Genomic DNA, 26727 nt, shown 5'->3' on the forward strand with positions numbered 1-26727 from the left:
CACCCAAACCACACTGAAAAGACAGAAACAATGTTGACAAAGCTTTGGAGGATGAGGACTCACCATTTAAGTGAGTTGACTTGGGGAAAGTGCTTACAACTTCTCATCATTAGCTTCTCCTTGGAAAAATAGCTGTAATTTCAGAGGAGTGTTGAGGGTTTGGGCCACACCTAACTGTGCTCAGTGCTTACTCCTGGCTTCGTGCTCAGGGATCACTGCTGGCAGTGCTCAGGGGAATCTAACTAGGTTGACCAGTTCAAGCACCTAACTGTGCTCAGTTCTTACCCCTGGCTGCATGCTCAGGGATCACTGCTGGCAGTGCTCAGGGAATCTAACTTGGCTGACCAGTTCAAGGTGAGTGTCTTAACCCCTATAGTATCTCTCATCACAGAAAGAATTAGTTTGTGTAGTGTCGTTTTAGCTGCTAAAGAGCATTTTCAAAACAAAGTATTTAGTAGATAACTTTGGTGGTGGGTTTAAAAACTACTTGGGTGAGCTGATGCAGACATGTCTTTTCACCATCTATTGGTTGAGATAACACATAGCAAATGCATAGTCTTAGTTTACCTAACAAACTGAGATAAAACATAGAATTTTCTCAATAATAAATACCAAGAAAGAAAACTACTGCCAGGAGTGATTCCTGAGTGCAGAACTAGGAGTAACCCCTGAGCATCTCTGGGTGTGGCCCAAAAAGCAAAAGCAAAACAAAACGAAACAAAACCCGAAAGAAAACCGAAGTGTACTTCCAAGCAAAATTTATTAGATGTCTATTCAAGAAAAACACAAAGACCTTTGCTTGTAAGAATTCAAAGTCAATTACCTGAAAGCCAGGTGTGAATATTTTTCATTTAAAATAAGATACAGAGAGTAGAAACAGTAATTTTTCTTAAATATGACAGGCAACGGATATTGAAGTCTTTTCTCATAAATGTCATCAGAGATAATTATTCATTTATTAGCAAAGCTGCATGCAGTTGACTTAATTTCAAACCCAAGGCCTTTTAAATATAAAGTTGGTTGTGAACTTGACAGTGATCAAGGCAGGCTACTCAGGGATGTTTCCCTATCTTCTTCCTAATGAAATTCCTCTGCATTCAGTATTTATGTACATTTTAGTTTGGCTTGAAGGTCTTTTAAGTTCATAAACTTTTGCATATTTCTATCTTATAGAATCACACTATCAAGACGTGCTTATATCTGTGGGATAGGCAAAGAATAATCCGTTGACAGCTTTCTAGCTTAGTTTAAGTGAAGGCTAAAGACCGAATTAGGAAATTTCTCTGTGTTTCTCAACTAGTCTGTACCAAAAAAGAGCAAACATATATACAAAATTCTAGAGTTTATGTAGGCTCTGAAAAGACTGCTACTGTCCACAGAAGAAATGCCATAAAAAGTTAGATCTATAAGGTGCTCAAGATCAAAATAGGAACAGTTCTTATGCAAAGTCATAAGAAATACAAAGCTAATTTTCAGAGTATGTGTAAGTCAGGCACTGTTAAACAGCACATCTTTCAGGCCTCAGCATCATTTTCTGTTTCTACTTCCAGTCAGAAAATATAACCTGAATGACTTAACATTGCTTTGAAAAAGTGCCAAATAGGCCCAAAGAAATATTTACACACACCAGGAAAATCAGGCTCAACATATTCCTGTCCTCAAATGTAGCCAGGATTCTGAGTTCCGGAGAAGAAAAATAATTATTATAGTAAAAATAATCGTAATGATTGTAATCCTTGCTAAAACCAGCCTTAATACTTGTGATGCTCCTGAAATACTCTATTTTCTACAAAATAATATGTGGGATTCTTTTACATTTCCATTAAATGTACAACATCTCATTTGGATTGCCAGTTCTATTCAATCTCAAATGGATATGTGTACACACAGTGAAATCTTACCTATGAATATTGCTTACAGATACTTTCAAGTGTCTATGTTAGGATAATCTTTGCACCTCTCACTAACACTGCTTTTATTTAAATTTTATCAGATAAATAACACACTAAGAGCTCATTGTTCATGATGCTGATTATTACATTTTAATATAAAATAGCGATGCAACTTTACAACACAATAGTTTTTGTTTTTTTAGTCTAGCTAAACTTCTTGTATTCTCATGATTATGACCAAAGGCTCTTACTCACTTACTATTTGCACTTCTAAAAAGTACAAAAAAAAGCGCAGAAAAGAAAAAGACTCCTCCTATTTGAAAGCTCACATTCAATCAACAAAATCACACTCGTCCGAATGAACTTTTCTACTCTTGCTTTAGATTTTGTAATCACTGTGCATATTACAACATCTAAGTGCAGGCAAACAATAGCTGAAGTACAGTTGCTATATCGTGTAAACCAGAACAGTAGGCAAACTCGTGAAAGGAAAGTAACCACCACGCTAAGAATATAAAAATGAAAACCACAGCATTTAGTGAGTAACAGGCTTCTGGTTGCCCGAGGAAAGAATCCCTGGCAAAGTGGACCAGAACCTCTTTTAAACACTTTTTTTCTTCTTTTTTAAAACCTCTTTTAAAAAGTATAACGTGTTTCTTTGAATCCACATATCAACTTTCCCAAGCTGGGAGCAGAAAGCAGGCGCGTGCACTTCTCCTCAGAAGCACGCCCGCTGGCAGCTGCGGCAGCAACGTAGCTGGTGGTTCTGAGGCAGGTGGAGATGGTGATGGTGAATAACTTCTACTGGAAACTGTAAGGCATGACAACAGAGGGCCTGCCGGCATAGTTCAGGCAGATTTATGCAGACGTGTTGCTGAAATGCGGCATAAATAGAGGGACAGTGATTCATAGCCTCTTGACATAGTTTCCAGGAAAAGTACCAAAGAATTTGGTTCTTCTCGAGGTGCCTGAAAATAGAAGCAGTAAATGAAAAAGGTAACTGCAATGAAATAGCAGTAGCTAGCTGGGGGGCGGACGAGGTGGGGGGGGGACTGAAAATTCTTGATTTACTAGACTTCTCTAAGAAACCCTACAAGGCTTTGGAAAACAAAGAAAGAAAACTCCCTTGAAGGCATTAATCGAGACAAACTAAGTAGATCATCGTTTGTGTTTCCTGTTATCTTTACTATCTTTTAAGCTTCTTCCCTCACTCTGTTCTTTTCAAGGATGGCCTGATATAGGTGTCACCTCATGTTATGTTGCCTGGGACACTTGTCCTGATCTAGTGGCTCATGTGTCCACTGACAAAACATCACTTCCAGAGTCCTTCAAAAGATTGAGAAAATCTTTTGCAAAGTCACCAAAGGGAAAAAAGAAATGAGCCACTATTTCTATCACTAGGCATCACAGTCATCATCAATGGGGTCACCTTAAATTTCAAAGAACATATTTCCTTGAAACAATTTCCTTAAAGTTGGTGCACTGCATTTTTCCTTTGAAAATTCAGCCCCAAATAGAATGGACAAGATTTTTGCACAAATGAAGTGATCCCCGAAGACCAGTGAGTCTCGTGTATGCTCAGGAACTTGATCCCTGGTTTGACAACTGATTTTTTTTTTCCCTTTTGTGTAGGCGAGCTATTTTCTCTTCATATAAATAGGTAACATTAATTTAAACTGAAGTGGAAGCTCATGGCTACAGATGTGGCCTTTGTTCTTTAATTTCATCTATCTCCTCTGGTGGCAGTTCTGAGAGTGTTCTCATTCTCCTCTTGTCTCCTCCATCCTCCTGAGACTTTGCAGTAAGGCCTCACTAACTTAGCTTCTTGGAAACTGTGACTTTAAGTGACAACATCATAAAAAACAAAGCAGGTCCTGGAATAAAGTTTTTCTTTCAGAGTCAACTGAGACTGGTCTCCTGCTTTCTCCTTAAGCAACATTTATAATGAAATAACATTGAACAGAACAATGAAGAATCTGCTTACTTTCTTCTCCTTCTGCACTCATATAATACCCTTGTCTACGTGTGTGTCCACAGAGAATCCCTACTCTCTGAAGATGCCAAGATTGAAATTGTTTTTTAACTGGTAAGAATGGGATGACTCTACTCAAATTAAAGCAAAGGTTTAATCACTGAGCTTGAAAGGTATCTGCAACAAGCCTAGTAAGTGGGTGAATTGCTCACTTCATTTGTCTTCTCAAAATAGATCCTCTCTGTTAACAAATTAATATTTTTCACTGAATATTATTCAGTGGTCCCTGAGTAAGAAATACTTTCCTCATCCAAGGGCCATTTTTGTTATTTTTGTTCTGAAACCCAGTCTTTTCTGGTTGGTGCTGATTAAAAAAAATTTCTTCTCTCAGTTGAATTGGAAGTAAAACTAGAAGGAACAAATATATACTTGAAGTACTACACACTAAACTGTATCTAAGGTGCAAATGCCTTGAGATTGTACATGGTATATTAATGTATGAAAGACCAAAGTCTTTATGAAATCAAAGGCAGCTTGATTATCTTATCAAATCATGCAAATGAGCAAACACAAGCAAATTACAGTCAAATTAGTCTGAAAAAAATATGCACATACCTACAAACCATCCATCATCACATTTTTCCATCACATCAATGACGTCACTTTCTCTGAGTTCCAGTTCATCTTCATTTCTAGGAGTATAGTTATACAGAGCCTGAAACCTTAAATAGGGCAATTAGATGTATTAAAAAAAAGTCTTTACACTGTGAAGAAGTTAGAGGTGTGAGTATAATATTCACTTCACTTTTAATATTTCTGTCCTTGCTAACAATATTAAATTAGGTAGAATGAGTCTTTGATAAGCATGTAAAGCAAATAAAAATGTTCAGACTTTTGTAGGATTTAGACCACCTTACCAGCATTTTGAAACTCAGAATGAGAAATATTCATGGAAAAATTTCCATCTAACACTCATAAATTGAATAAAAGCATTAACTTTTATAAGTCAGCCTTGCACTTCAGTTTTCCAGTTACAGATGACTCTAATTGAGATAGTAAATAATAAATAGCAAGAATATAAAAGAAATAATATTATTCACTATATAAAGTCAAGAATTACATTTTTAGCTAACAATAATAAAAGCAAAATAATTGTAACTTGCAAATTGAATTTTGAATGATTTTAAATTAAGATGCATAAAATAGCTTGGACATATGTCTTCTAAATCAGAGAAAATTACCATGAAAGAGGTTTTATTTATTTATGTATTTATTTTCCACAAAAGGACACCTTTAAAGCAACTAAGTTTTATAGTATGAATTCATGCTTTAAAGATTTGGAGTTAAAAAATCTAATGTACGTCACCTCTGGAGTCAAATGTATGTATTGTATGATCAGCAAACACTATGCCAATGTCAACCAGCAGAGCAGGGACATAATTATTTTTTAAAGGAGGACTAAGAAAAGATGTGTTTGATACAAAATTTCAGTTTCCCTTGAAATAATTTTATATAAAAATAATTATAGAAATCTATTACTTTCTTTCCTTGCTTGAATTCTTTTCCTTGCCTGAATTAATCAGTGTGATGGTGACATTGGTTAGTAATATATTCAGGCTTTGAATAAAACAGTCTTTTATTACATGGTAATGAAACAACATGTGTTTTAATGCCTGTTAACATGGACTGGCATTTTGAAAAGTAAAGACATAAATGGTAGCAGCTAAGGAGTCCAGGAAGCACTCAATTTATATATAGTTAATGTGAAAACATTATGTCCCTACAAAGCTGTTACCAGTACTGTGAAGGGGATTTAAAAAAATTATTAACTTGATCACTATTCCTCTTTATAGCCATTTTGTAATTCTATGTATTTAAGAGAATTGGACTTTAAATGGTAAGCAGTCTAATAGACTGAATATAACTTTGATTTACATTGATACATATGTGAAACATATCTAATGCTCTAATGCAATGTTTCTTCAATATCCAATTATAAAATTAAAAAAAATGAAAGCCATATTTTGGGCAATTTAATTTTTTAAGATAATATTGAAAATAAGCAATATTCAGCACTGCATAAGGAAAAAGTGATTTGGTTTTAGTTACTTGGTTTCATCAGAAAAAGTACAATTTTGGTACTACAAAACTATTCTGTCACTTGAACTCAAACATCATGTCAGGAATACAGGTCCACTAGCTGTCCATGGACTTTTGCAGATAGGGGGATTTGGACAAAGGTGATTTGGGGAGGATGGGGGTTTGGGTAAGAGATGGTAAGATGTTGTTCCTAGAAGATATCTTTCCTGGTTTGATAACAGCCTGAAACTCCAGCCTCAGAATCTTTTTCCTTGCAGATATTTTGTTCTCCTAGTCAAAGTTTACAGCTCTTCAGGTTGCTTTGTTGAGCAAGGATTGTGGTTGTGGGGGAGTGCTTAAAAACAAAACCAGAATCACAAAGACTTGGCAAAAACACAGAACAAGCCCAACCCCCCCTGTACTGAATGCAAAGCCTTACTTAATTTGCATTCAATAAGTCCTGATTGGAGTTGTCAAATTAGTTTTATGTTTGCCTTAAGGATTTGATTTTGCATCTGCTCAGGTGAAGAGGCAGTATCATTTGTCTGTCCTGGGGGAGGGGGGGCACATTCTCTTCCACAGAGCTCCTTTTCCCCACTTGCGTTAGAGGGAGACAGTCCTGGGCTAACTGAATGGAGATCACTTGCACCTTCGGCCCGGGAAAGCACTGATTGTCTGAGTTTTCAGCCTTCAGCCTGTCTAGGCACTTCTCCAACCACTTAGAGACAGGCCTATTTAAGGTCATAAACTCCAGCTGTCTGAAGAATCTCAAGGTCCCAAGAGCTAAAGCAACAAAATTGGCACGAACTCCGACTTCACTTAGGTATGATGAAAGCCAGCGTGCCTGTCAAAATTTACTTACCATTTTGGTTTAATTAGACCATAAAAAGGGGAGAGAGAAGGAGTTGCATGAAAATATAGAGAAACCTCCCGGAAATCCTCCTGCCTCTGTTAGTTTGAAACCAGTGTTGCACGACAGGAAATGCAGTCTATCTAGTAAAAAATGCTGTTTTGAAAGATGGGTGGGTGAGATGAAAGACAATGGTGGGGTCAAGATGTATCAAAAGAAACGTTTCTTTTCCACAGAGAATGCATGGCCAAACTATAGAAGTTCTTTCTATAACTTGCACCAGTTTCTCGATTTTACCATAGTTCTGAATTGTGGTGACACTATCATTTTATGTTTTAACTCAAAAAGTACTTTTAAAGTAAAAAGCTTAAGCAATAGCTCCATAATCCCACTAGCTAGGGGAAATCATCAGAAATTTAATAGAGGTAAATGTTCAAAATTTAATAGAGACAATGTTCAAAGCAAGATTTTGATAAATGCACCTTCTCTCACCTCTGTGGTTTCATAAACACCCAAGTGAACACAATTGGAAATATTATCTCCATATTACAAAAAACAATGTGACATACCTTTTGATTAATAAATTCCTTAAAAGTCGCTGAGGAGTATGTGTTGGTAATGCAATAAATCTCCAGGTCTGGAATTAATTTTTTTTTAACAGTGTGATCTTATCACCATTTGTATAACTAAGTAAATAAACCCCCAACTTTATCATTACAAGTCATATGGAAAGATTAGCCAATTAAATATGATTTAAACATATTTTTCCTCTCAAACTGTTCTTATGACACAAGATTTTCCTGCACAAGGTCCTTCAGGCAGTAATAGAGTCTTAGGGGAAAGATGGCTTTTGAGGAGCATGTTTTTAGCTTAGTGCCATGTCTGTGAGTAGCGGGAAGGGAACTGATGGTGATGTAGACAGGAGCAGCAAGCTGGCCAAGCCAGAGTGAGCAGAGCTGGAGGGAGACTCACTGCGTGTACTCAGGTGGGCTGGGCACAATTTAAGCATATGCATGCTCCTGTCCAGGGGTCTAGCTGCCTGATTTGCAGAATACATGGAAGCCAACAGCAAGCAAATACCATCTCTTAGAAGCAAAATGGAGAAGAAAGATACACACAGGAAGGAGAATCTTGAAGACCTTAAGTCTGATAACCTCAGGCTGATTGGATTCTGTCAGAAAAGAAAGGAATTTGGAAGTGCCAAAGGTCATTTTCCGGGGGTTGTGGTGGTAAATATCATGCACTAGCTTATCACTTTGGTTTCACTTTTACACGTCCTAGACTCCAAATATTTGAAAAACAGCACTAGAACATTTTCTGTGCCTACAAGGCAATAGTTTATATAGAGCTACTTGAGAAGTAAAAGGGAGAAATATATATATATATATATATATATATATATATGTCTTTGGAATCTCTGTGGCCTTATAGTCTTTCTTCTTTGTAAATCCAGGTTCTTTCTCAATAAGATCAAAGTGTTTTTTTTTAGATAATAATTTCTGCTCTCTACTACAAAAGATGGAGACAAATACAATTAAAAATATATATATTTTTTGAGATCTAATGTTAGTTACTCTGATCTCTTTCACTTGCAAAATCTCACCAGCCTGTTTGGGTTAATTAGTTGTTCATTTTAAAAGCTAAGCGGGTCAAGGTTAGTCTTTGTATTTAGAAGATAAGAAGAATACTTACGGTTCCCCCCCACCTTGAATGTTTTCATGAGTAAACACAGGACGCTGTGGCTGAAATGAAATGATTTTCAATGTAATCAATGCTTAAACTGGTACTAATTAAAAGATAACTTGGGTAATGGCATGGTACTTTTCTTGACATTTAATATTTCCTGTTGTAAAAAACCAAGAGGAAAGGAAACACAAAGAAATGGTTTCTACAGAATTCACTATTAAAATATTTGGAGGGTATTTTAAGTTAAATAAAAACCATTGAGGTTTCAAATATTTTGAATGCCTCTAAAAGCTAGACTGCTCAAACTTTAGGGGAAAGTCATAGTTTAGTCCCATTGATTTTTCAAAGTTCAGGAATATGGCAAAAACGTAGACACCAAATCACTCGAATGGGAAGGATGGACACCTTTATACAACCCTGTTCTTCAGCGTTTTCTCAAACACGCAGGAAATAAGCCACATTTAGTCTAACAGCAAAGTCTCTGCATTCATTCTTATATACTTTTCCTTCATGGACAACATTTTCACATACAGTACAGATGAAAGTATCAGTCAATAGGCAGGCATCCCATGCTACATTTGAACTCACATTCTCTGTTCTCAATGTGAAGAAGCACATGCATTTTAAAAAATGATAAAACAGAGAACTTCAAATAGGATAAAACAAACAATATCCAGGTAACATGTAACATTTTACCTTAGTAGAGAAATATTGGTAGAAATTTCCAGTGCACTGAACTCTCAAAAGAGTTTCTTTTCTTTTTAAACTAAGCATCAAGATCAGTATCTGTAATAGATACTTATAATATTGGAAATGACAAGCCTTAGCATTCCACATAGCCTTATAAATATTGCAATGAAAGAAAGTTAATAAGTTTGTTGAATATGTGAACTCAATGTAGTTTATGTTCACCACCTAAATGTTAATGTCAAGGGGGAAAAAAGCATTACCATTATTTCACAGCACATTTCAAAAGCATTCTTTTCTAAAGGATGGCTCCATGGTGAAATGAAATAACCAAAAATTTGCATGGTAATCATAAAAGTAACTCTTTGATTAGATCCTCGTCCTGGGACATCAGGGCTAACTTTTGGATTCCAGAGTCACTGAAGAATTGCTTACAGCCTGAATATTTTCCCTAGCAAATTACCCACAGAATCTTCATTGGGCCAATATTAGATGGGGAAATGTGGGGTTCTTTTAATCTCCATATTGACAATGTACGGAGATTTAAAAGTTCCAAAAGCTTTATCTATTCCTCTCTCATCCAAGCTGTGAATCTAGAATCAAAATTATAAATTGTTTATCCATTCCTTTTCCATTCAAGCTGTATATCTAGCATTAGAAGACTACCTACATTACTAAAATGTTAAGTTTTGAATGCATTTCTTATAATCACTCATATTTTTCTTAGAAATTTCACTCAATAACCTGGGCATAGAAGACATAAATTTAAGACTAAAAAGTAGATGAAAGTATTTGATATGTATGATTGAAGATTATATAACATTCATAAATCAATATAAAATATCTACCAATTATCATTAAACTTACAAAAATAGTTTTTTAAGAATGGCTAACAGAAGAAAAGAAATGCTCTCACACATAGTACTCTTTCGCTCCCTCATATGTGGGATCTAAAGATACACGGTAATGCAGCAACATAGGGCCAAAGGCAACGGAAAGGGAGACTTGGTCCATAGAACTAAATCTGCGTGTGTGTGTGTGTGTGTGTGTGTGTGTGTGTGTGTGTGTGTGTGTGCTCAAGGAGAAGGGACTACAGGACTTTGGTGGAGAGAAATGTGGGAATTTCAGTGATGGGTGTGGTGAGGGAGTGATGTATACATAAAACCATCATTTGCATATTGTCAATCATAGTACCTTAATTAAAAGCAAGACTAAACTATTTTCTAGTCATTTTAAGGTCATTTAGTACTTTGAGAATGATATAACATATTGTTATATCATTTTAAATGAATAAAAAGAGAAATATAAATCCTTTATAAGTCTATATTTTATTCCACTTTAAGTTCTCATTCAGTCATGTATATATGTATGACTTATGCAGAAATAAAATTTGTATATATCAATTGCTATTAATATTTTGCGATAATTATTTAGCCTTTTTCAGTCTTTTTCATTTTAAATCTTAGAAAGATAATATTTAGTTATCTTGTATAAATGTATAAAAATACTCATTAGTTCTCTTAATCATTTCTTTTTTGTTTTTGAAGTTAGACTTGTTACAACCCTTTTCACTAAACAAATAACAATTGAATAAACATTCCATCACAAATAACTATTTTCTTTATGACTATTTCTTAGAACAAGTTCCAAAGGTAAAATTTATAGAATAACATATCAAGTCACATGATCTTGAAAATACCCATATAAATTAATTACTTAAAATATTGTTATATTGTTATAAATCTTATTGTTATAAGAATTAAGCCCCAATCTTAAATACTGGGGCTGGGGCTGGAGCAATAGTACAATGAGTAGGGCATCTACCTTCAACATGGCCTGAGCACGGAGCCAAGAGTAAGCCCTGAGCACTGCCAGGTATAGCCCCAAACCAAAAACCAAACCTAAACAAAAACCTTAACAACTGTATTTCCAGTCACGTGACAAAACAGCCACTATTCTTTCACAGAAGATCATAGTATGAGGTCAAGTAAATAACAGTTATAAATAGGAGAAAACTATTTGTTGTTTTAGGAAAAGATAGTTTATAGGATATTACTTCACTGTGTTCTAAAAACAAAGCGCCTATTTTTGCATGTTTAAATCATTCTAAAGTCTTAAAGTCCATTAAAAGTTTTCCTTTTATATTGTGATACCCAGTGCTTGGACTGAAGCGATAGCACAGCAGGTAGGGCATTTGCCTTGCACGCGGCCAACCCGGTTCTATTCCTCTGTCTCTCTCTGAGAGCCGGCAAGCTACTGAGAGTGTCCCGCCCGCACGGCAGAGCCTGGCAAGCTACCCGTGGTGCATTCGCTATGCCCAAAACAGTAACAACAAGTCTCACAATGGAGATGTTACAAGTGCTCGCTTGAGCAAATTTATGAACAACGGGACTACAGTGCTAAGGGCGGTACTACCCAGTGCTTGATAAAAATAGAATTGTGCCTCTGTATTTAAATGTAAATACAATTTAGGGAAAAAAAGGTGGTTCATTACTATAATGGATACTTTTAAGGTCAATACAACATATTTTATCTATTGTCAGTATAAGTCTATTAGTTTAATTTCTTTATTTAAGCAACTCATAAATCATTTTAACAATTTGACAATTTTGAAAATTAGTCTAGTGTAGAAAAACGTGGCTCCCTTAGTGGTATAGCTGTAAATCCAAAGCAAAGATTCAGTAACAACGAGAGCATGAGATCTGAACTACAACCAGAGAAATTTGAAATGTGCCTGTTGAAGGTGGCATGGCTCATGGGAACATTGGGGGAGGGAAACTGACACTGGTGGTGGGATTGGTGTTGAAATGTTGTGTGCCTAAAACCCAGTGATCAATAACTTTGCAAGTCACAGTTCTTTAATCAAATAACTGTCACTGTAGCACTGTCATCCTGTCATCGATTTTCTTGAGCGGGCACCAGTAACGTCTCCATTGTGAGACTTGTTGTTACTGTTTTTGGCATATCAAATACACCATGGGTAGCTTGCCAAGTTCTGGCGCGCGGGCAAGGATATTTTCGATAGCTTTCTGGACTCTCCGAGAGGGATGGAGGAATCGAACCCGGGTCGGCCACATGCAAGGCAAAAACGCCTTACCAGCTGTGCTAACCTGCACTTGTAAGGGAAAAGATCTGTATGATATCTTCACTCTATCGCCATCTAATGGTAAGAAGGAGGAGTAACATGCTACAAATTCAATGCCTTTGGTCAGTTTTGTCCCAACAAGCTTGTTCTTGCAGCTTTGATTAATTTTGAAAGCTATTTTAAAGACTACAGAGTGATGTAGAAGAGATAGCCATCTGTCTTCCTGATGATGTTCTTTTATTGCCATGTTTTGAAGTCTGGATAAAGGATTCCTCTTTAGGCACCATTATTTTTGGCTCACGTCTATTTCTATTTTAACTATTTGCTCAGGCAGTTTTAGTACTCATAACTTCATTGCAGTTTTGTGATAAATAAAGAGCAAAATACTTATGTGATATTCACAAAGACTCATCTTAAATTTGAATTTAAGATGACTTCTAGAGCCCCAGAGTTCTTGAAAGGGAGATGGGGGAGGAATCTAACCCAGTGCCTCATACACACATAACATGGACCTTACAATGACCCACAGTCTTCACTTTTTAAGTAATTCACCCCCATAAATCTTAGCTGTGATACTTGGCAACAATAATTAAATGAAATTATCTAAATTATATTATTATGTTGATATAGTCTTACTTTCCTTTCTTAAAGTGTAAAGGTGAAATACAAATCTGCATAAGTAAAATAATATAGGCCAGTGTCTGACATGCAAATATATAATGTGCAAATATATCATATAAGAAACTGGAAAAGAGAAAACTAAAAGTTACCAAGCTATGCCATCTAATCAATTCAGGGGCAATTTACAGATGGGTTACATTAGTGATAGAAAAATATTTCTTCTTTTTTTGACTTGGAAGGACTCTTACATGGTGTCTAAGAGTCTCTTCTAGGTCAAAACTTTTCTTTTATGGCAACACAAATATGTCTCACAAGCAAAGTCTTCCTATACAAAACAAAAGCACAAAAATGGCATAAACATATCTAAATGGGAAATATCTACATTTTAAAGAGCAGAAAAATAAATCTTTGCATTGAAGTCCTTTAAAACTCATATAACAAACACTTCGAGGTTAAAATAAGATACATCACAGTAGAAATAGTTAAAGAAGATAAAAATTTCCAAACTTCTTATCTTCCTGCTTCAATATTTATAATACTATTTAGAATCTATTCAGTTATCTAGTAATCTATTCAGTTAAAGTGATGTTGATGCTAAACCACTAGTTAAAAGAACAATTTCATTGGTAACTTTTATGAGGATTATTGCTATTTTGAGGCCAGTGCATTCGAGTTGGGTGCAAAAGGGTCATAGAGTGAAAGGAGCATATACCTCCTGAGGAATAAGATATTTTACTGTAAGGGTTATGGATTTTTTAAAAATTTAAAAGCACTGAATAATACAAACATTACCAGAAGTCTGTGAATCCAGAATATGATTGAAAATATTCTGTGCATAAAAACGACTGTAAAGAAAAGAAGTGACTTACAGAGACCACTTGCATAGAAGCATAAGGCAGATGTAGAAAACAACATATACTACACCCTTTGATGCATAGTGGAGATTTTTGGTGATGTCTCACTGCATGTTGGAAAACTTACACACACAACACACACCCACACATTAAAGGGAAGTGTATCACACAAAAGACAGAATAAAGGTTTTTGTCTTGATCCAATTTCATAGCTTCCATCTATTGGTCATTTCATCTCAAGAGTATCTCAAGTCTTATTTGACTGGCAAAGCATGACGAGGACAACTAAGGAAGAGCCGCCGACCGAGAGGGAAGTCAGGGCATTCTGACCCTACCCTGTGAGAACTGCTGAGACCTCTGACAGGTGAGCTGCAGGGTTTCCTAGTCATCACTGGGCTACGTGGAGGTTTACTCAGGACAAATATTTCACTTTTAAAATCAGCCTGGAAAAGCCATAAGAAGTTTGTTAGTTCTTGTCTTCATTGTACAGCTTTCCGGAGGTACTTTTCTTTTGTTTGATTTTTCCATGCACACGCAGCATGCTAAACTCTCGAGTAATAGCAGAGCAGAAGGGTTAGTCTGCAGACATTTCTTCTGGGTGTTCCATAGTTTTCACACCATAAGCATCACTTGCTGCTCTTAGACCGAAAGTCACAGGCATACCGGAAGTCACAGGCACAGCAGAGAACTATTTACAGTGGGAATTTGCATTGAGAAGATGCTTGAATGCAATGTAGATAGACTAAGAGCACACACAAGGCATTTTTCCTCATTAGCAGAACGCTTAACAAATGGGTTCAAGTCACCCTGGGAAGTGACAGGTTTGTTTTATGTGTATTTGAAGAGACAAAAAATGAAATGGGGTAAAGTTGCTTAATATTCATCAAATTTCAAAGAAAGTGTCAAACATTTGTCAGAGGCAAATTTTCAAATAAAAAAAACAAGAAAAAGTGTAATTTTTTCTGGTGGAAATTGTGATACGTATTTAAATATTGATTATTAACCCTAACTCCAGGCACCTTGTGACTATTTTCTTTGGCATTCTTGCAAAGTCAAAATTTTAATATGACACTGAATAAACTAATATTCTTGAGAGAGTGTGAGAGCATGTTTTATTTTCTTTCAATTATAGCGCAATAGCAGACAAGATTTAACAATATCCTCTATGACATTTGATCTGGCTTATTAGAACTTGAGTAGAAGGGAAAGTCTTTTCAGTAAAAGCATACTGTCTTCTTAACCTCATCTAGGAAAATTGTCTTAATAGAGTAATGACTGACTTCAAGCCTCTAGGCTCTGAGAATAAAATACATAAGATAATTTTGTTCCAGAATTAGATCGTCTGATGTCCTACCTATCTACTCTCATGCGTTCTCAATAATAAAAGCCCGATGTTAGGAAAGCATGTGGTAATTCTGAAGAAAGTCTACGTTTCCTAGTTTTCTTTGTATCACTATGTGCTCAGATGATGAGTTCTGATGGACAGGAAGGCTGCACTTTCTGGAATACAGGCTTCATGGAGGAAGGCATATATATGCCTCCTTCCTCTTTACTCATTCCTGTCAGGTAAGGGAAGGGCTGCTGGAGTTGATACAGTCACGTTGGATAACAAAGTAGTCATCTCTTTTGAGTGGTGATGTGGCAAAATAAAGTAGTCTCCTCAATTCTTTGCTTGCTAGAGGCACTCTTTCATCCCTGGAAGCTCTACATTAGTTAATGCATCAGATGAAGACATTTCCACTTTGTTTAAGCTGTACTTATTTTGGGCAGCCTGGCCATGTAGACACCCCTACTCAACTAGCATGGAAGTCTTATAAATATCAGGTGTTTTTGAGAAAAAAGTTAACTGTTGGAATGATATGCTGAACAGCTGGAAAGATCATTTTTATATCTTAAAAGAATCAGGGTCTAATTTCATGTTGGAAACTGGGACATCATGTTCTAATGGGATTGCTTTGGAGCGAGATTTCCTTATGGAGCTGAAATATGTGATTTTCTTATAAGCACTATAGCACTGTCATCCCGGTTGTTCATCGATGTGCTTGCATAAGCGGGCATCAGTAACGAATGTCTCCATTGTGAGACTTGTTGTTACTGTTTTTGGCATATTGAATACGCCATGGGTAGGTTGCTAGGCTCTGCCATGCGAGTGGGATGCTTTCGGTAGCTTGCTGGGCTCTCGAGAGGGATGGAGGAATCGAACCCAGGTTGGCCACATGCAAGGCAAATGCCCTACCTGCTGTGCTATAGCTCCAGTCCATTTTAAAGAAATGCAATAAAAAACTTTCTTTTAAAAATAAAGCTCTCACTGCAATCTTGGGTGCCAGAGAGGTATCTCAAAGGTTGAGCACATGCTTTGCATGCAGGAAGCCAGGGCTCTGTCTCTAGAACAGCACGGTCCCTCGAGCATTACAGGGAATGACCTCTGACCAGAGTCAGGCACTGCCCCTAAGCATCACCTGATAGGACTCCGAAAGCCAAAATAAAAAACTTCTCTTGTAATGCACCATTCCTGATTCCTCATTCATGTACCAGTTTTATGGAAAAATAGGATTCTTAACAGTCAATACTCTCAGGCGCTGCTGAATCTGCTGATAGGTAGAGACTGTGGGAGATAATGAGCCCACTCAGAAGTCCCAGAATGAAAGACACAGAAGGACACCTTTGAATGACATGGTTCTCCTGTTCACCCTTAAGTTAACACAAACCGGTGTTAGGGCTGTGGAGGTAGAACAGGCCCAATCCTAGTTAAGTTAACACAAACCAGTGTTAGGGCTTGGAGGTAGAACAGGCCCAAACCTAGTTTGATCCCTGGCACCGTGTGGCCTCCAAAGCTTCATCAGGTATAGCCCTGGACGTTACCTAAGCACCACTGGGTGTGGGCCTGGTGGCCTTCAAGCACCACTGGAGTGATCTCCGTGGTCTCTAGCATCCCAGGGCCTGGCATTGAGACACCTGCCCTTTTGGTAGAGAATCAGCTTGAATGACTCCCCAGACACCTGAGCCCCATGTGTAAGCTCCCTCACTTCTGAAATAAAAACTCTAACGTTGACTTTTAAATCTTCTATAGATTTTAGTTTAATTTTTGTCCTTATTCTGACTTTAGCTGCTGTGTGTCCGGTCTTCCTAATTTTTGGATAGAGGCCATGCCAATGATGTTAAAAATGAACACCTAGTAGTTACATAACTTTTCAGATCTTGTAAGAGGACACAAATGTAAAGCATACATCTAGTCAGTAGAGTTCACTGAAAAACATGCAATCAAACGACCACACTCAAGATGCAGTTACCTTTAACTTAGGTGAGCTTATTTCCTGCTGATAAGAGTGTTTAGGGAGGAGAGGTGGTGAATAGGGCTGGACAGACTGAGGAAATGCAGAGACCAGGTCAGAGACAGAAGCCAAGGGTGAATGAAAGGGAGGGGAGCAGAGCAGACGGCTGGGCAAAGCTGTAGATGTTCGATCTCCAGAAGAAAAGGAAGGCAGCTTAAATGGTGAAGAAGATAACAAATAAAAGACAAGATGTGGTCATATTTGTATTCTGAATGAGGCTATCTGGTTTTCAGAAACACCCCCACCCCATTAAAATAATTTCAAAATTACTAAATACCTAGGGATGTGACCCTGGCACTTCTTGTAACAGATTTTTGCTTTAAAAGCACACATGTTTTCTTTTAAACTGGATTCAGAATTCCCAGTGGCTGTGATTAGTTTGATATTTCTGAAGTGAGCAGTCAAAATAAAAACACTTATGTTCTATAATTTTAAATACCCTGAAGTGATGGCTCATTCTAAATGTGAATGTTCAAATTATCTAAGTGCTGCAGTGATTCTTTGTAACTTGCTTGTAAAGTAGATCACAGTTCAGAAACAGTTTGTTACAAATATAGGGAGGCTCATCCTGGAATCAAATTATTCCTCTTTTCTAAAGTGAGGATAATGTAAACTATTCTACGGGCTTTTGAAAAGTCAAGATGCAACATTCTCAATAATACTGACACCCAGTGAGAGCTCAACTTCTCTGTCATTATTAACACTGGGAAATTCAAAACACTTTACATTACCAAGATTAAATATTTATATTGATAGTCATAAATAAATAAAGGAATTATATCATATATTTACATCATCTTACTGAATTTTTGTATGCCCCTAGTGCTTGTGTTTCTTATAAGAAAGCTTCTAAGGCAACATCAGCATTGTTGTTTATTAATAAGATTGTATGAGCTAAGTGTAGGATGACTGGTTAGTTCTTTAGCAATTTGGCAGAACAAAAATACCTCATTACTGGTTTGTGTGGCATTTCTCTCTTCCTTAGGGATCCTAGCATTTGTGGGGGTGGCTACCAGAGATTTAAAGTCATCAAATTTTCTCTCCTCTTCCTCTTCTTCAATGTGCAGACTTGATGCCACGGTTGTGTCATCACGGCTACCCCAAAGGTCATCTGGTTGTTGCGATTCTTGCCATCTTTGGATGCCTGATATCACCCCCTCAAAGACTTCTTCATCTTCCTCTCCAATGACAGGTAAAGTTTGGGGTAAGGAACCCACATTTGGAGGTATAGAGGTTACAAACTTATCACCAAGTACATCATATGACTTTATAGGGTCTCCAATGCCCCTTCTCATTTTGATCAAATCTGAAAGCTCATCTCGAGTTGTGTTCATGAGAGTCAGCCAGGGTGTTACCTCAGAATGGGATGCAACTGAGGTCTCACCAGAGTGGGGAAAAGGCAGCAGAGAGGAAGATGATCCAGCAGGCACAGAAGCTGGAGGCAATGGGAGGAGAACAGAGGGCTCCTCTTTAATTTCAAGGGCGATGTCTTCTAGGATATTTGGGTCAGTTTGGTCAGATGATAAGGTTAAAGCTTTAAACTGCTCTAGTTCATCCAAGAAGTTGTCCAGAAAATGCGGTAGAATTGGGGCCAACGGGATTGCTGGCAGATACTTGGATGTCAGGGATCGCTGACCCTGGACGATTTCCTGGAGGGCTCCTTTATGGGGGTCAGATGAAGCTTTGTGCAAGAGAAGAGGGACTGGTTCACTGGAAGCCAACTTAGAAATGAACAGGAATTATGAAGTCAAGAAAGAAAAAGCCAAGAACATAAGAATGAATCAGAACACAGAGACAGAGGAAGGTAGAAAAAGTATGATCATGAATATAAAGATTTTATTTTTATGGCTTAGGTAGGAAGACATTTTGAGGAATCTAAACATATCATTACTATGTTACAAGAAATCTATCCAAAAAATGAAACTGTATTTGAAAGGAGCTTCAGTGTCAAATGTCAGATAAAACTGTCATAAAGATTTTAAGACCAAGCACAAACTTAAAAATATTTAATAGATAACTTGCTTTAAACTGAGTTTTCTGATGAGTTAGTGCATAATGTTAATGAACATAAGACAAAATCTATTTGTGTTTATGTATGTTTTCAAAGTAACTATAATAAATAGCATACAATATTTTTATACCATTATACACAAACATTTATAGATAATTTTTTGAGAAAAAAATTATAAAAACTGAAGTTACATAACTACCACTTTAAAATTAAAAGAAGTATCAGGGCCAGAGAGGCAGTACAGGATTAAAGCTCTTGCCTTGCCTGTGGCTGACCTAACCCATTTAATTCCCATTAAAGAAGTAATGTCTGAGTGTGGCCCCCAGTCCTTGCCAAATAAAGACTATCAACACACACACACACACTTACACACAAACACACACACACACCCCAAAGTAAAAGTTTACATGGAAACAAAGCCTATTAATGGCCTCACACTCCTGATAGGATTCCCATTTTCTCTCAAAAGCCTAACATTTTATGTGAATATTGAGATGTTCGACTTATGAAGCATTTTATATATATTATATATTTTATATATAATATATATAATATTTATATATATTTATATATAATATTTATTATATATTTTATATATAAATATATATTTTATATATTTCCTAAAGTAAATATAAAATTATATCTGAATATTTTTTCTACATTTTGAATATGTTGAATAAGACAACTTTATGTGATTTTGATACTGGGCCAGAGCAATAGTAGAGTGAGTAAGACAATTTGCCTTGCACGCGGCTGACTTGGATTCAATCCGAAGTATACCATATGGTCCCCTGAGCACCTCCAGAAGTAATTTCTGAGTGCGGAGCCAGAAATAACCCCCGAGCATCTTCAGATATGACCCCCAAACAAACAAACAAACATAGAAGGACTATTACTAACTTAATTAGAAATTAATCATCTTTCTAATGCATTTAAACAAATTCTACTACATTTATCTCTTGCTCTTCGTTAGGAATAAAGTCTCATGACATATGTGTGTGGGCCTTAAGAGAACCTGGTAGGTGGCATTTTAATTTATTGCTTTCCAAGTAGGTGACTTTGGTTTGAAAAGGAAAAAGGTCAAGACAGATTTTCGAGATATGCTTTCTAGTGGATTAAGATGAGCCTCACTCATGCCCTCAGCATTTCTGGTCCATGACCTTAGTCAGCATCTCAGTACACAGTGCGTTCTCCACCAGCTTTGGGCTCCTGTGTATGATCATGAAATTGGGTTGTTTATAGAGTTTATATTGCCTTTTAAAAAGGAAATATTATGTTGTATCATTAAGGGGTTATATAAATGAGGCAAATTATTTCCAAACTCAAGTGAGCATTCCAGTAGAAGTTCAGATGCTGCCTAGCATCTGACATACTTTACATTTGGTTGGTTACTGGGTAGACAGACACTCTTTTTATTTTTTTGCTGGTTTTTTTTTTGGGTGGCACCTGGTGATGTACAGGGGTTATTCCTGGCTCATGCACTCAGGAATTACTCCTGGAGGTGCTCAAGTGACCATATGGAATGCTGGGAATCGAACCTGGGTCTGCCGCATATAAGGCAAATGCCTTACCCGCTGTGCTATCACTCCAGCCCCTAGGAAGACACTCTTACCACATCCCATATAAGCTTATTTTATTTAACAAGACAGAAATAACTTGTCCAGAGAAGACTGCTCATTGGCCTAGGTTTTTTTTTCACTGTACATTAAAATATACAGTCATAGATTTCTGAAAAGTTGTTGAAAAATATAATGATTAAAGATTAATTTCAATTTTTACTTTCATAGATATGAATATTATGTGGAAAAAATGTAAGATACTTAAATTCCATTATTGTTATTTTTATAGTATTTTATAGTATACTAGACTATCATACTCAACTATATATATTTATACATATTAACAGGTCCATAGTGCTTAGCTTTATAAAGAACTTGCTTCGAAAGTTAATTAAGTATCCCAAGATATGTATATTACAGAAATATGCCAAAATTTAAAAAATAATATAATTATCTTCTGAAAGCATTTAAACTGTATTCTACTACATGAAAAATTGAAATATGTGACACAATATTAAATTCATTAGAAACTCCCTAAAATAAAAATCATATATTTAGAAACATTATTTGTATCAGAGTGATTCAATGAGTTATTTCCTCTATTTAGAAATACCACTTGAAAATAGGATTCATCGCATTTAGTGTGTAGTAGAAATCATCATTTATAATTAGTATATTATAATTTTCTCAAAATAATTTTGTCTAATACTATTGAGAAGTTTGTTTTATTAAGCCAATGATGTCACAGTATAAGTTAACAATTGAGAATAAGTCAGTCAAATATTCTTATCAAATTATGACATAAGCTTCCCCTACCCTCAGCAGTGAGAGAAAATATTTAAGAAACTATAAAATACAAATAAATTATACTCACAACAGATATGACATGATTTTAATCTAAAATATTATATTGCAAATCAAGGTTTTATAATGTTTCCCTTTCAATATCTTAAAAAGAAAATGATCAACTAAAGCTTTTTGTATTTGTACCCATGCCAATTTAAAAAATAAGATTAATTTGTCATTGGAATCCAATACCCAGAAATATAGAATGCAAAACTTTCAGTTTTGCAGTAGTTGAGACATTCTAGTTTGATGGCCTACAAGTGATGCATTTGTTTATCTTACATCAACCTGCAACTATTATACAAATATGCTAGAAATTCTTCTTACCTTATTTGAACTTAAGGTGTGGATTCTATCACTAGAATAGCTGTGGGGTATTGGTGGCTCTGGGTAATCCTCAGCACCTTTGGTTGTATTCTTTTTGATGACTTCTACGTAGGAAACAGGGAAGATGCCTTGTCTGCTGGTTCCTGCAATTTTACCTTCATACCAGTTTTGGTCAACTCTTTTAAGAAGAATCACTCTATCTCCCTGTAAGGAATATTAGAAATTGTATTATAAATAGAGGCATGGTAACATAAAAGTATCTTTAACAATATTTTCTTAATAAACTATGTATTTCTATTTGAGAAATCTTTATACTACTGGGGTTTTGTTGTTGTTGCTGTTGTTTTCAAACAGGAGAATGCAATTAAGCTACAGCTTCTTGGTTGCCATGGGTAGGCTCATACCTATTCAGACTTGTATTGAGAAAAATGACTTCTTCAAGTTATTTTTAAAACCCAATAGCTTAATAAGCAACATATCGACAACATTGGAATATTACTAACAGACTCATGTTAATCATCTTTTCTAGCAATGGCTTTGAAACCCTGCACAACTCATTACGGTGGTGTGTTTGAAGTGGGTTGTAGAAGTCAACCTCTAGAAGACATGAAATTGAATGAAAAACCCTTCTTCTATAATCTACATGCACTGAACATTAGCAATGAAAGAAGTCAATGGATTGGGCAGAGAAAGTACTCTAGGTAAATTAAACCTGGGAAGGGTTAATATCTACCTGGTCTGCCTCTGAACAGAATAATGGCATCCTACCATCGCAATTATTTCATATTTGAGTGGAAGCATTGGCTTTTGCAATAGCAGAGTGTCCTACAATCATTGTTACTGCTACTTTCACTGATCAAGACAATGAATGCCACATGGACATAGATAATACAGTAGGGAGGGCATTTGTCTGGCATGTAGCCAACCCAGGTTCAACCCTGGTATCCCATATGGTCCCCTGAACACCACCAGAAGTGATCCTTAAGTGTAGAACCAGGAGTAAGCCCTGAGCACCACCCAAACTGAAATAGAAAACAAACAAACAAACAAACAAACAAAATAAAACAACTTAAAACTGCCCTGAATTTCACTGCAGAGCACCACAAACAGGCTATTCCTAGGTTATGGCTTATACTATAATTCCACTGGCAGAACTTCTCTTTAAAATATGAAATACAAGGTGATCTAGGTTCTGTAATGCTGAGTTAGACATTAGAAGATAGAGGAGAATCTGATGATGATGCAGAGCAAGGAGAAAGAGGGTTGAATAAGATGAGGTTCTACCAAGACAAGAAGGCAGAATTTCCCTTCATTGCTCCTGGCAAGGAATTCATCAATAGGCCCAATATTCTCCAAGCACAGTGCATCTTGCTCTCCAGTGTCTGATGTGTGCAGGCATGTGGTTATCTCACACATGCTTGTGATCTCTTAGAACACAATGGAAACAGTTCACTTGATCATCCTTCAAGTGCTCTTCTTGATATTGGTTAGAAGAAGCATTCGGAATGGAGAGGATGCTGGTGAGATCTGGGTCAGTCATGAGGTCCAGAAGGCCCATCAAAGGAACAGTACTGCACCTCCTCGGACTGCTTTCCCAGAGTAAATAGTTCCATTACTTTAGGGCCAGTCCTTGATTCCCAGGTAAGAAAAAGCAAATACTGGAGGCATCTTTCAAGGTAAGCACCTTGGTGGTTAATAAAGATGTGTTTTTCTTTTTGATACTTCCCAGGTATATTGATATTCAGCCCAAGGCACTCCTTGCCGAGGATTTGGGGGCTACAAACCACAAATAAAATCCCCGTGTCCTGCAGAACCCCTCCTCTGTGAGGGCATTAGGAGTGAAAGCTGACAGTGAGTGACTCAGAGTGGTCTGTTGAAGTCCTTTGTAGAAAAGGGGGCTAACACAAAAACGTTGAAGGAAGAAGCAAACCTATTTTAGTGTTTTATTTTTTTAAACCTATTTTAGTTTCGAAATTAGCCTTTCAACGCACAGATGCACAGAACGGCCAGGTTACCTTCCGCAGAGAAAGCTCCACATTTGTGTCAGCATTGAAGTTATATTTGGCGATAGCTTCGCCAATTTCTCCGGGCTGAGCTGGGGGTGGAGGTCTTGCAGGCTGTGCTTTTTCAGGAGGCATGAGTTTCTATGAAAGGAAAGAGCTATTTATTCTGGACCTGTGGCAGCTTTGGAGGCAACATTCATTTAGGAGACAGGGAAAGGACTTACCTCAACATATGAGATGGGGAAAATGCCCACTCTGCCATGGTGTTCTCCCTCATACCAATTCTGGTCTATTTTCCTGAGGATGTAGACAGTATCTCCTTTCTTAAAAGATAATTCCCTGCAAGAGGCATGTTAAATTTAGTTTTGGGAAATCAAACCATTTCCCCCCTTGCTTTGATTGAGATAGCATCAGTGTATATAACTGTGTATTTGAAAGGTACAATTTCTTTTTTTCCCCAAGTTTTACTGTCAAACACATTTCATAATACATTTGTGGTAGAGTTAATGATACAGTTACTGATAGAGTTTCCTGAAATATTCTGACACTATACCCATGAACAGAGGCAAATATTTGTTTACATCACTGCATGTGCTTAAGCGGTACTTTTTCATACCTTCTTAAATGATGCTACCACATTGCATCCATTACCAAAGTACAAATATCCCTACACCATGGTCCATTGGGCCCATTCTCCTCCCATTCTGGTAACTTGGATTCTGTGGACAGAATCCATGATGAGTTTTTTGTTTTGTTTTTGTTTGTGTTGGTTTTATCTGTACGTAAAGTTGTCTAAACAATACTCTGTAATTTAATTCTATTAACAATGAGTTCACTATCTGGTATTCTAACAAGGCCAAAGTTTTAAAAAAAAAAAGATCTAAACATAATGAACTACAATGTATGTAAAGGGCTTCTTTATATTTAAATCTATTCATGTACTTAGTTGATAAATAAGCTTCTAAAGGAAAATAGGGACCCTCTGCTCCTAAAGACTATGATCGAGAGGTCTTTTAAACTGTGAACTAGACTGTGAACTGAGCTACAACCTCGTGCTGCCCGGGGAGGGACTTTCCCCCTCTGCCCTGTTTTTCTGAGTGGAAAATGGCGGTGGCGGCAGCATCCACGTGGCGAGAGCCACCCTCTAAGACCCCCAACCCAGAGGTGTGACTTTTTAGTGACGTAGCCTGTAGGTGGTCCTGGGAGGGGGGGGCGCCATTACCGGCATGCCTTCCACCCAGATAAGATCCGGAACTGTGGCGCGAAAAACGGACCCTCTGCTCCTTCCTAAAGACTATGATCGAGAGGTCTTCTAGCCCACTTTGGCACCCTGAGCGGCTTCTTGCAGAAATGATACTAGACTGTGAACTGAGCGAAAATATCAGAAACCCAAAACCCAGAACTCAGAGTCTTCACTCTCAGCAATGAAAAGAAATTATTAAATTATGCCTTTTCAGCAGGCCTGATTGTTGGGGGAAAATTCCAAATAATAATAGTGAGTTCTCTATTGAAATACTGAATGTATTCAAAGTATAGAGAGAATAAAGTGAAGATCATTAGCTACTTAGGCGGGGGCTGGGTGGGAAGGGGTATATTGGGGTTCTTGGTGGTGGAACATGTGCACTGGTGAAGGGATGGGGGTTTAATTAGTATATGACTGAGACTTAAACCTGAAAGCTTTGTAACTTTTTTCACGGTGATTCAATAAAACAAAAACTTAAAAAAAAAGGAAAATAGGGGAAAATCATTGCAAACAGTGCATAAAAATACCAACATTAAATGACCCAGGACAGAATTTCCTCAGAAGCTCTAAGCTTTGGATGTTTACACATGGGGATGCGACTGCCAGAATCTTTATACAGAGTTGCAGTAATTCATTCCGCAAGTAATCCTGGAAAGAACTGGGTAGATAAAATTCTTACAGTCAATGTTTTTCACTAGCTCTTTCTCCTATCAGTTTTAACAGAAAAATTCTAGAAATAATGATTCCTAATAATTTTTTATCTTTTCATTTTAATATGCACTGTTTATCATGTTCAATGCATTTTTAAACTCACTGTAACTGGACTAAGCTCAAAATAAAGTTTCCAGACCAAAGACATCATGCAAGGGTTATGGTTTTTTTATGCATGAGGCTATGCATGAGGCTTGTCTGAACTGCCATGTGTTTGATCCCCTAAACACGACCAGTGTGCCAGAAGTAGCTCCTGAACACTGCTTAGACGTGACTCATTCATACCCAGGATAAAAAAATTTCTCTTGTTTATCCCAGGTACTTCTGAAGGTATCACTTAATAACAGTGGTCTAATGAAACTGGAAATTGGCACTTATTTGTTGGAAATCTCATTTTAATATTTATCTCTTAAAGTATTGCTAAAATATTGAAAGCCAATGGTATGTGTGAGTGTGTGTGTGTAGGTGTGTGTGTGTGTAAGAGAGAGACAACAGATAAACAGAGACAGAAACAATCAGAGAGATGAGAAAGAGAGACAGAGAGAGAGAAACAGAGAGATAGAGAGAAAGAGAGAAAGTGTACAGAGCTTGGTATCAAACCCAGCTGTCATGCTTGTTACCACTGAGCTGCATCCCAAGCATAACCTTTAAAAACCAACTAAAATAATATGATAAATCCTTATTTACTTACTTAGATGTTTGTGCCTTAAAATCATAAACGGCTTTTGCAGGCAATTTCTGAAAAGGAAGGTAAGGGATTAGCACCAAGTTAAAATTTGATTTTCTATAAGAATGCAGTATTATGTGAATTAGAGAGAAATGAACTTAAAAGAATAATTAGACTTATAAATGTAAACCATATATCAAATTTATAAATCAGCTCTTTTTTAGAAATTTCATAGGAATCATTCATCCCAAGCATTATAAATCATATCTTATCTTAGAACTAAGGTAGGTGAATGCCATAGA

General features: G+C 36.8%; 1 protein-coding gene across 34 annotated transcripts in view; it reads right to left on the reverse strand.

Moving 5' to 3' along the window:
* Positions 1-741: 741 nt before the first annotated feature.
* The window catches only part of SORBS2 (sorbin and SH3 domain containing 2), a 345528-nt gene continuing 319542 nt past the window's right edge, over positions 742-26727 (reverse strand). For 17 of the 34 annotated variants that reach the window (XM_055123808.1, XM_055123803.1, XM_055123809.1 and 14 more), the window contains 7 exons: positions 26450-26496; positions 24029-24143; positions 23817-23945; positions 21802-22005; positions 8486-8535; positions 4480-4586; positions 742-2860 (listed from right to left, as the gene is read on the reverse strand). In XM_055123808.1, the coding sequence (XP_054979783.1) occupies positions 2799-2860; positions 4480-4586; positions 8486-8535; positions 21802-22005; positions 23817-23945; positions 24029-24143; positions 26450-26496 (714 nt within the window). In that variant the 3' untranslated portion in view covers positions 742-2798. Of the gene's footprint in view, positions 2861-4479; positions 4587-8485; positions 8536-9175; positions 9266-17016; positions 17212-18005; positions 18780-21801; positions 22006-23816; positions 23946-24028; positions 24144-26449; positions 26497-26727 lie in introns of all 34 variants that reach the window. The other 17 variants (XM_055123778.1, XM_055123792.1, XM_055123791.1 and 14 more) reach the window with 2 other exon arrangements.

The sequence above is a fragment of the Sorex araneus genome, chromosome 1, assembly GCF_027595985.1.
Source record: "Sorex araneus isolate mSorAra2 chromosome 1, mSorAra2.pri, whole genome shotgun sequence".
In the NCBI taxonomy this organism is placed as follows: Eukaryota; Metazoa; Chordata; class Mammalia; order Eulipotyphla; family Soricidae; genus Sorex; species Sorex araneus.